The sequence below is a fragment of the Melampsora larici-populina genome (assembly GCF_000204055.1).
Source record: "Melampsora larici-populina 98AG31 unplaced genomic scaffold MELLAscaffold_13, whole genome shotgun sequence".
Lineage (NCBI taxonomy): Eukaryota > Fungi > Basidiomycota > Pucciniomycetes > Pucciniales > Melampsoraceae > Melampsora > Melampsora laricis-populina.
This window is the reverse complement of record NW_006768777.1, coordinates 730,839-742,107: the sequence shown is the minus strand read 5'-3', so window position 1 is coordinate 742,107 and position 11,269 is coordinate 730,839. Positions and strand designations below refer to the sequence as shown.

The window sequence follows — 11,269 nt, the reverse complement described above, 5'->3', positions numbered from 1 at the left end:
ACACAGCGAAGAACTCGTATAGAAATCTTAATCATCAAATATATACGAGGGTTTGCCCAAAGCTTCATATGCAAGAGTTAAAATCCTTGATCAGTTTTCCTTCTACACCAGCTTCATCATCAACTTCACTCGCACTTTTCTTCATATCTCTTCAATCCAAGGTACATATATATATGTATATAAATAATCCAATCTCTTCTGGGAAGAAACCATCCTACGAACCTGAGACAGCTTATCTCTTCTGGCGCTAAATTTGTGATATGTTGTACATTCTTAATGCTACATAGTGGTTACACCCTAGTAATTTTAAAAGATAGAATTCCCTGTGCATTAAAAATCAATGTGTGTATGAGCTATGACCAAGTTTGTGACAAGAAGTACAATGGGTAGCTGTCTCACTTTCATGAAATCAAAGATGAAACCTTTTTTTAGTTTCTTTACAATTTACAATCAGTTTGAATAAATGCAAATATATCTTATTTATTTTCCATTCAATCGCCATTTTTTTTTTGAAAAAAGACACATCATTTTAAATTTTTAAATCAATGTCTTCATCTTTTATTCATACATTATCATTTTTCATTCTTTTTTCTCATTCTTTCATAAACTGTAAAACTCTTCCAAAACGAGAATTAGAACGTTAGCTTACTTTCAGTTAAACTGATTCGATCACTTCAGAATGTTTTCTTGAAAAACTTTGATTTTAATGTATACCTTTGATTTTAAATTAGGTCCTGGCTCATTTATAGGAGAAGCTTATCTTTATTTAGGTCGTGACGGAGATCGAAGATTCCATTTTGATTATCAAAAATTTGATGTTCCTCTTCAAGACCTTCGACATACGACCGAGAAACCGACATTGAAAGATCATGGATTTACCTTTGTCACCGACAGGCATGTTAAAGGACTCAATCCGTCGAACCATTTCTCACATCGAAATAGAGCTGCCTTAGAAGCTGATTCAGTTGAACTTGTGAAAAAGCTGTAAGTAAGTCTATAGAAGCATTCTCATTGGACAAACTAAAAATTGGCTCATCGATTTTGGATCATCGCTTTAGGACAGGTGCGAAACGGGCCTTTGCCTTTACAAGTAGTTTTAGAGATCATAGACTTCATGGGCCCGGACCCAACCCAGCGATCCACTCTGACTTTTCATTGAAAGGTGCTACATGGATCAAAGAAAAGGTAAAACGTGACTTGGCCAATTCAGGTGACCCAAGTAAAATTGATTTTGCAGCGGGCATGATGGGAGGGGCAGACGTGGTGATTTTGAAAGTTTGGAGACCTATCATTCCGGTCAGACGCAATCATCTTGGTATCTGCAAATGGGATTCGATCTTAGAGGAAGACGCTCCGAAATGGAAAATCGTACCAACAGATTATGATAATGCAGTCCAACCATGGAAGTATAGAAACGGTCAACAATGGTACTTCTTAAGTTACCAACAACCACATGAAGTTTTCGTAATGATGCAACACGACAGTAGTGCAGTTGATCATCATGGAATCAACGTTCCTCATGCAGCCTTCAATCTCAAAGGTCACCGAAGTGAATTACCAAGACCGAGTTATGAAACCAAAGTCATTGCAATCATCAATGAATCACCCCCCAGTTTCAGGGAACAAATCAGATCATCTTTATCTTTGTCCAAAATCTCGACGAAACTTTATCCAGGTTCTCTCGAAAATTAAACACCTGTGATCAGATTGGGGTGTTTTTATGGGATCTTGATGGTTTGAATCAGTATAGTATTTCTGTAGTATTTCTTCAGACCTATTACGATTCTTTTTGATTTCTCAACATTATATGATTTCATTCACAATCTTCAACTTTGAGATTAGATAGTGAAACCGAAACTTGATCCTGGATTTCATTATGATCGCACGAAATTTTAAAATTCTGTAAAATGTTTGATTTTGTCTTTCATCAAGCATTCACACACTTTTACTTCAATCTCTGCTATTTTTGTTGGCTCATCAACCCTACAAACCATTTAAAATGACTCTACAAAAAATCTACATTATACTACCATTTCTTCCTCTATCAAGAAGAAATGTTTCTTGGAATCTGAGATAGCTCATCTCTTCTAGCTCTGAATCTATGATATTTTCACGCGATATACATCCCCCGAGGCTAGAATTTGTACCCTAATGGTTTTTTTATAAATCAATCAAAAATCAAGGTCTGAAGTATGACTAGATTTGTGAGAAGGACTACCACAGATGACTGTAGAGAACCCAGGTCAGAACAACATGAAACTACACAAACGTTTGCAATTGATTATTCCACTCCTGATGCCGTTCGACTACAGCGCAGAGCACATATTGGCAGTTCTCGCAAGATCAATTTTGGGCTTCCATTGATCTGGCATTTCCAGATACTGTAGAAGTACTGGGCCAGCACAGCTCAAACCAAGTGGGAGTTATGTAGTTGAGTTTGGGAATATGGGTAGCATGGGTCAGAAACATAATGTGTCCCGGCGCTTAATGAGTCTTTTGGTGACGTGTTTCAGGAAATAATCTTACCAAAACTATCTGACATCTGATTTTTGAATTTCTGAAAGAGAAAAACACAAAGCTTGGTCTTTTTGGAAGATTCGTTGGAGTTGAAATATAAGATACGAGGGTGTGGCAAAACCTTTATATGCCCGAATTGAATACTTGATCAATTTCTCTTTTACATCGGAATCATCATCATCTTCACAGTGCACACACCCTTTCCTTTAGATTTCTTTGATCGAAGATATTTAGTGAGATTTCTTCCAAGAAGAAACGATCTTGCAAACCTGAGACAGCCTAGCTCTAAACCTGTGGTATTCTGTGCATCCTTAATGCTAGACGTTACACCCTAGTAATTTTTACAATAGAGTCCATAGAATCATTCACACATCAACTATCAGCGTCTGAGCTATGACAAAGTTTGTGACAAGAAGGCATGAAAGGCGTCTCACTTTCAAGATATCAAAAATGAGAAATCTCATCACGATATAAATCAGTTTCTTCTCAATCAACTCAGGGATCGGGTTTTCTCTTATTTGTTTTCCATTCAATCACGATTTCTTTGAGGACTTTAAAGATAGACATAAAAATGTCTACATCTGTCATTCAGATAATATCCCTTTTCATTCTTTTTTATCATTCGTTTATAAACTGTGAAAGTCATTCAAAACGAGAGTTGAGACGTTAGCTTACTTTCAGTTTACCTCATTCAATCACATCTGATGCAATACCCGAATCGCTCCGAAACGATATGAAATTTGGTCCATTTTCATATCGTTTCGGAGTGGGCGCTATGAATCGCTCCGCTCCGAGATCGCTATGAAAATGGAAAAAATCCTTGCCAGGTATCGGAGCGGAGGAATTGATCAATTCCCGCTACATAGCGCACTTAGCGGTGATGTAGGAAGACCAAACAAAAATTTTGTATTTCAAATATATTTGTACGTGACCATAGGGCTAGATACGTAGGAGAGTAGGACGTGTTTTCATAGAGACATCAGAAGCAAGAGAAACATGTATAATAAGAAAACTCAGAGTCAAGGTGAGACTTGAGTCACTTTAAGGAAGGAACACGTGTAAGAAATGAAATTGTATAAAAAGAAATTCTTTCGATGAAAGTAAATTGATGGACCTATCGGCTGGCCGATCAGCAAGAGGATGAGATTGGTCACCATCCGAAGAAGGAACTATCAGAGTGGTCCGTGAATCTGATGGGGTCGCCACAAATCCTGGCTGTGATCGTGCAGGGCTTGGTGGCCTAAGAGTTCTCGATCTAGAACTTGGTAAACTAGGAACCTGAAGACTAGGAGTATTGGAGATGGATTGGGTAGAAGGGGTTTTTGAGATAGCCATCGATATATACGATATGAGCAAAAGGTTACAATTATGATGGAAGTAATAACTGTTTGAGTGGGTAACGAGAAAAGAACAAGTAAGTATCTTTGATTGAATCAATCAAAGATGAGGGATAGAATCTCACTGACCAAAAGATCACTACTAATACAACTTGGTAGTCGATTGGACCACATTTTGGCCCTCGAAATGTATTCCAGGGGTCGTGTTCCATTGGCCGTGGAGGTGGTGATGGACTAGGACCAATTAAGACAGGTGAAGTGGTCATCTAAGATCAAAAGAGGTGAAGGTGGGTGGCGTGAGGCGTCGATCTAGTGAAGGGGTGGGGTGACAACCCTCTACCCACCCCTTGGATCATGATGTCCGCTATATATCGGAGAACCCGATGTCCCGGGGCATTGCGTAGCGGTCCTTTTGCTATGGAAAAGTCTGGGGCTCGAGTTCGGTGCGCAGTTTCCGCTATGGACTGCGGAGGTCATAGCGGGTTCCAAATCCGCTCCGAAATCGCTCCGAAACAGCTATCTAGAGCGGAGTGATTCGGGTATTGTCTGATGGTCTTTCTCAATACTCAACTGAAGCTTTGATTTACAACTTTGTGTTGAAATAGGTCCCGGAAACGCCATAGGAGAAGTTTACAGTTATTTAGGTCATGAAGATGCTCAAGGCTCTTTTGGTCGTCTCAGAAAATACATAGTCCCTCTTCAAGATATTCGAACCACGAGAGTGAAACCGACATTAAAGACCCATGGATTCACCTTTATAACCCAAAGGGATGATCTAGGAATAGACCTTCAGAGAGCATTCTCTGATGAACATCAAGCCGCCTTAGAAGCTGATTCTGTTGCACTTGTCAAATCGCTGTAAGCAAGTCTTTGAAAAAATTCTCTTGGGACACATTGAAGATTGGCTCATTGATTCTGGACCATCACTTTAGGACAGGAGCCCAAGAAGCATTCCCCTTTGCAGGTACTTTTAGAGATCATGTATGGGGGGGCATGAAACCAGACCCAGTGATTCACTCTGACCTTTCACCGAAAGGTGCTACAACGATGAAAGACCAGGTGCGAACGAACTTGGCCAATTCAGGTGATCAAAGCAAAATTGATTTTGCAGCGCGCATGTCGGAAGGGGCAGACGTGGTGATTTTGAAAGTTTGGAGACCCATCGTCGAGGTCACCCGTAATCATCTTGGGATCCGCAAATGGAATTCGGTTTTGGAGGGAGACGCCTTGAAGTTGGATAGCAGGCTCAAAGATGATCAAGATGCACTCCAAGCATGGAAGTACAACAACCGTCAACAATGGTTTTTCGCAAGTAACCAACAACCACATGAAGTTTTTGTAATGATGCAACACAACAGCACAGCACCTGATGGTCACGGAATCAACGTTCCACATGCTGCCTTTAACATCGAAGGTCACCAAAGTACATATTCACGACCGAGTTATGAAACCAAAGTCATTGCAATCATCAATGACCCACCCACAAGTCTCCGGGACAAAATCAGATCATCTTTATCCCGGTCCAAAATCTCAAATAAAGTTCATCCTGGTAAGCTGCGTTTCAGGGCTTCTGTTGGATGTTTGTAGACTAACCCAGAGCTCACCTCTTGACTGCCTTTTTAGGGTAAAGCCGTGAGGTGCAGTATAAAAGGCATTGATTTCATTTGGCAAAGACCTCTAATTTAATCCTGGAAATCCACTTCTTGCTGTGTAATTTCATTCCGTACTGTCTGCATTAATTTCTGGTAATCTCACTCTTGGCAAATATGTAATAACTTCAGCTTACCTTTTTTTCAATGAACCTTATTACAAGAAACATGTTGAGCTAATAATAGCTTAGAATTCCTTTTTGCAATGTACTCCATTTGTGGCCACTTGACTTGCCTCCACTTTTTATCTTTAATTCCAACTAGGGTATACACTTTCGAGACGATAATAAAAATAATTCAATATGACTTATCGAATCTAGGTAGTCCTGGCTATTACGCCCCGGACTACCAGTGATCGGGTTTTATTAAGCTTAACTAAGCCCCTCTAGCGCGTTCGCCGCGCCCTTGACACTGGTGGCCAAAGGTACGACGTCATCTGTGAGTTCCATCGGGGACGGATGACGCGGTGTATGAGCCTAAGACCCAGGGCCGGGAAATACCCGGACCCACCACAAAGCGAGGCAAGACGAACTGTGAAAATTTTCAATCTCACAGTTCTGTACGCCTCTCAACGCTCATACACCTCAGCTTCAGATTCAGAAATCCATAGTTTAAGAGCTTTCAAATAGAAATAAAATTTTCAATTTCAAAACAGAAGAGCATCATGGCATCACAAGACCCGAGTTCAACACAGGCCTTCAACAAAGACGTGAATGAGATCTTATCACAACACGAGAAAGAGAAAAACAATAAAGAAGAAGGAAGCTCAAGAACAAGAGGATCGGGGAAAGCTATACGAGGACGAGGTAGAGGCGGCAGAAGAGGAAGAGGAAACGCAACAGCAACTTGCCAAACAAGAAGTACAACAAAAGGCAAGATTAGAGAACCAAGAGAAGAAACTGTTGATGAAGAGAAAGAAGACGAAAGTGAGTTATCAGAGGTAGAAAGCGTTGACAGGAAAGAGAAGAAGGAAGGAGGAGAAGAGCTAGAGAATGGAATGATGGAAGAGAATGAGGCGGACGAGGATACCATTTCTTTAGGTAAGTTTACATTCTAAACATAAAACACACCTTTTCCAAATCTTTAGAATACTCCCAATCCTTCATAATGTTCTCGAGTGTGTAAAGAGAAAACTGTAACCACACGGGTGGAGCAGATGTCCGGAGAGATGGCCCTGTCAGCAAATAGAAGTGCATAAAAAAGTCTGGAAACATACTAGAGTGAACAGAGTCATATCTCAAAAAGGCTTGAATAGTTTGAAGCAGGCTTGAATATCTTTGGAAAAGGCTTGAATATCTTAGTAAAAGATCCAGTTTGAAAGAAGCAGAAGTCTTGTGTGAGGTGTAGAAATCCCAAGAGGAGAAGTGATTGGAGTCCTAGAGTGTAGAAAAAATAAAAAATGCAGATGTGTCAGAGCCAATGAGCTAATGTGTTGTGTTGTTTTGTGGATGTGAACAGAAGACAAAGCAGAGCTAGTAGCAGAAAATGCGCACATAGATCGAGAGCACGAAAGATACCTCGCAGAGTTGACCAGATTGTATTGGAAAGGAAACACTGGACGGTATGATATACTGGAGAGAGCTTATAGTAGATGGTGCGAGAGAATTGGAACAGATCCACGAGGTGTTCAAATGTTAGGAGCCTCTAGTGAAGAAGAAGAAGAGGAAGACTTAGGAGGCGTGAAGAGAAAAGCGAAAGAAACATGTAGTGAAAAGTCAACGAAGGTGGCAAAGAAGATGAATACCGGGAAGGTATTGACACATAAGTTGATAGACTTGGCTCCTTACTGGGACAATAGGATGAAGGCTTGTTTCGGCTATGTACCTCTCACAATTTTCGTTCCAGCCTGGTTGCTAGCAGATAAGAATCACATGTCGAATAGAAGGAAGCAAAGCTCATTGTGTTCGGATGTAGTAGCATACGTCGGATTGAGGGTACCTAGTGAATGGAGACAAAGTTTTTTAATGTGGTCAACATCTTTCCATCTTTATGTCCAGTATTGGAGATCGAAGTACCAACAAGAAGATATCGCTAAAAGACTAGAAGAACATTATAAAATAGTATTAGACATTAAAGCTAGAAATCACGACGCATTCGCTCCGGCGCTGAGATATGACATTACTCACAGAACAAACATATTCAGCCATACGTTAGAAGACGGATCCTTGTCTGATGTTGGTACGAGAAACGAAGAACTGGTGGAACAAGCTATAACGGACTCTAAAGCGAATAAGGACCACAGATACTTTGACAATCCTTATATCATAGGTGGTGCGATGGAGAACGTGAACCCAGCAACCGGAAGGTATCAAGTAGGCTGGGACATGATATCCAACGGAGACGAGCAGATAACGGCGGTGACAGGAGGCAGGATGTTATCCCACCTTGCACCCAGTGGAAGAAGTCAGGCACAGGGAATGACCGGACAATTCTTCGGGGAATCATCTCATTACCAAAATGTCAGCCATCATGAGTTTGGGGAGTTGAATGGAAATGGAAGTTTTAGTCAAAACGGTAGAGGACGAGGTAGAAGAGGTAGAGGAGTAAGTCGTGGAATTAATGCAAGAGGTGGAGGTTCGAGAGGTGGTCACTCAGGACCAACGACCGTGGTGAATGGGGTGACGGTGCCAAAGTTCGGACCAGGAGCTTTCAAGGCGGTGAAAGCAGCGAAACAAGCTGGGACAGGAGGAAATGGTGCGAGTGCTCAGTGAGTAGTAATAAAAATAGTTTATTGTGTTCTCCTTTAGTTTTTTTGTCCATAGAAGTGAAATCGCCCTAGAAAGCGATGAGCATGGAGAAATGGAGAGAAATGCATTCCCAAGGAAGATGTTTCCTAGAGCAAAGAGACCAAAACCCGTGAGAATGAGAGAAACTGAGATTGCCACAAATTTGCCTACCTTTGCACATTCCAGATCCGCACCGGTGAGAGGAATAGTTGATGTAAGAGACACGCCGGAAAGGCAAATAGGAGAAGAGGCTGAAAGGAGCCCAGAACAGCGCCACACCGCTCAGGAAAAACAACGAGAGAGACGAGAAGGATCAATAAATCTGCAAGATAAAGACTCAAGAAACGAAGCTCGGTCGAAATGGCCTAGAAGAGCTAAATGTGAAATGAATATAAAGAGATGGCGAGAGTTAGCACGGGAGTCAGGAGTAGAAGGAGAAATAGAAGACGTACTAGAAGGCCTGGTAAACGGTTTCACTCAAGGAATACCGGAGCATTACCTAGGCGGCAAGAGATGGTGGACGCCGGACAATCATAGATCGGCGTTGGCGGTGAAGGAGAAGATCATGAAAAACTTACAAAGAGAGAAGGGAGCAGGCCGAGTGTTTGGGCCATTTTCACATGAAGAGGTATACGCGAAATGGGGTTTCTTCCGCACAAATCCAATGGGTAGTGTGGTAAACAACGACGGATCCTTGAGGATGATAAATGACTTATCATACCCGGTAGAAGATGAAAATATACCCTCAGTGAATTCGATGGTAGACAAACGAGAATTCGACACATTGTGGGACGATTTCCACGTGGTGGCTCGGTATTTTAGAGAACATTTCCACAAAATTTTGATGTTGGCAATCTACGATTGGGAGAAGGCTTATAGGCAAGCGTGTACAAAAGAGGAGGAATGGCGCTACTTGATGATTAAGGACTTCTATAACAGGATTTGGATGGATATCGCGGTGCCGTTCGGTGGAGTTGCTGGATGTGGGACCTTCGGGAAGGTAGCAGACGCGTGGAGACTGATAGTACAAAAGCACCTGAAGATTGATAGAATCTTCAGATGGGTGGATGATAATATGATTGTGAAGATTGAAGGTGAGAACTTACGTATTGAGGACATCGTGGAGTTGAGCACGGAGATGGGAGTCAAAACCAACCAAGAAAAACTGCAAGACTTCGCAGACGAGCAGAAATATTTAGGTTTCATTTTCAACGGACGCGATAAGACAGTAAGATTACCTGAAGAAAAATTAACAGAAAGGTTAGAAGCAATAGTGAAAATGTTGGGAGAAGGACCGTGGAGTTTAAAGGAAGCAGACTCAACAATAGGAAAAATAGCACATCTCATGTACATTGTACCTCATATGAGACCCTACATGAGGGGATTATACGCTTGGTTAAACCCGTGGCAAAAGACCAACGCGAAGAGATTTTTATCGAGGGCGGCAAGAAACGACTTGGAGAGCTGGAAAGAGGCCTTGACGAATTTCGAACCTAGGAGGATCGTGCCATTGGTAGACCCGGAAAGGGTTGGATGGGTTGGTGACGCGAGCGGATTCGGAATGGGAGTGATAACAGACCACGGCTGGTTACATTTTAAGTTAAAGGATGGCTGGCAGAGGAAAGGACTGGGAGAAGACAAAACAAGTCGCGACATAGCATGGGCCGAAACGGCGGCGATAAGGTTGGGCCTGCTGCTATTAGAAGTGTTGATAGATACACGAGGTAGAAACTTTTGGGTGAAAACTGATAACACTACTACGGAGTCAACAATAAACAAGAGACGGTCAAAGAGCGAACAAGTCAACGAGGAGTGGAAAAGGATTCAAGACTTACTATTACGGCTTCAGTGCGATATAACGGAGGAACGGGTAGAATCTGGAAACAACGACGCAGACGGGCTATCAAGAGGTCTGGAAGAAGAGGATCAGGCTGGAGAAAGAGTAAACATCAACCTACCAGAAGACTTACGGATGCTTTTAGAAGAAGCATGATATCGCCGAAGGTAGAACATAAGATACGACATTTTTTACAAGACGCGAGAGGAGAGATGAAGTGGAGAGAAAATAGTGTTCAAACTCATATGTTGTCAGGAGGCTGGGCCGAGGCGACTTTAATAAATTATAATAGTGGTGTTGTAAAATTAATAAAATTTTCTCAAGAAAAAGGTTACAAAAGGAGGCAATTACTGCCACTGTCGATGAACTTATTGTACGAATTCATAGTTTGGGCAGGGAAGAAGTTAGGAGAAGATGGGAAGACAGAAAGAGATAATCAGAATCAAGTGACGATAGAGGTAGAAACGTTGAAAAAGTATCTTACTGGGGTGAAATGTTGGCATCTATTCCATGACGAGGAATACCCGAAGTATAGCTCCTTAAAATTATCAGTACTATTGAAATCATTGAAGTTGGCAGAAACGGTGATAAAAGATTCAGAGAAAGATCGAAAGAGCCCGGTAATGATAAAGCATCTGGTGCAATTATTGAAGAATCTATCGAATGGAAGCAAGAGAGATCAAGTAGCGTTGGCAATCGCGCTGGTGGCATTCTGGGGAATGGCGCGTTTAGGAGAGCTAGTATCAGATGACAAAAAGAAGAGGTTGATAAGGTTCAAGGACTTACAGGTAACTGGAGAAGGATCAAAAGTGTCGATAGCGCTGTTCAACGCGAAGACGGCACAGCCAGGCCAAGTACAATACATTAAATTGAAGCAACAGCAATCATATTTAGACGCAACCTCAGCACTCGAGAGAATGGTGAGAGATAATCAGACAGGTCCCAAGGACCCCTTGTTTTCGTATTTGGAGACAAACGGACAAAGAAGCACGATAACGAAGGCCAAATTAATGGGGATTTATAAGAGGATCTGGAAACAGAACGACAAAGAAAATCAATTGTCGGGTCATTTGTTTAGGGTTGGAGGCGCATCGTTTAGATGGAATGAGAAACGACCATTGGAGGAGATCACAACGATAGGACGTTGGCAATCCAAGGCGTATCAGTTGTATTTAAGAAAATATGATAAAGAAGAAAAACGAG

General features: G+C 41.7%; 3 protein-coding genes across 3 annotated transcripts; all 3 read left to right on the top strand.

Annotated features, from left to right (window-relative positions):
* Positions 1-706: 706 nt before the first annotated feature.
* Positions 707-1,692, top strand: MELLADRAFT_85212 (uncharacterized protein; the record flags this gene model as incomplete). Its single annotated transcript, XM_007408756.1, has 2 exons — positions 707-984; positions 1,059-1,692. The coding sequence occupies 2 exons, from the start codon at positions 707-709 to the stop codon at positions 1,690-1,692; spliced, it is 912 nt and encodes a 303-aa protein (XP_007408818.1).
* Positions 1,693-4,901: 3,209 nt separating this feature from the next.
* MELLADRAFT_62191 (uncharacterized protein) lies at positions 4,902-5,441 on the top strand (the record flags this gene model as incomplete). Its single annotated transcript, XM_007408757.1, has 1 exon — positions 4,902-5,441. One exon carries the CDS (start codon positions 4,902-4,904, stop codon positions 5,439-5,441), a length of 540 nt encoding a protein of 179 aa, XP_007408819.1.
* Positions 5,442-6,167: 726 nt separating this feature from the next.
* MELLADRAFT_105378 (uncharacterized protein) lies at positions 6,168-8,214 on the top strand (the record flags this gene model as incomplete). The annotated part of the gene is made up of 3 exons (XM_007408758.1): positions 6,168-6,543; positions 6,962-7,563; positions 7,786-8,214. The coding sequence occupies 3 exons, from the start codon at positions 6,168-6,170 to the stop codon at positions 8,212-8,214; spliced, it is 1,407 nt and encodes a 468-aa protein (XP_007408820.1).
* Between the last annotated feature and the right edge of the window lie 3,055 nt (positions 8,215-11,269).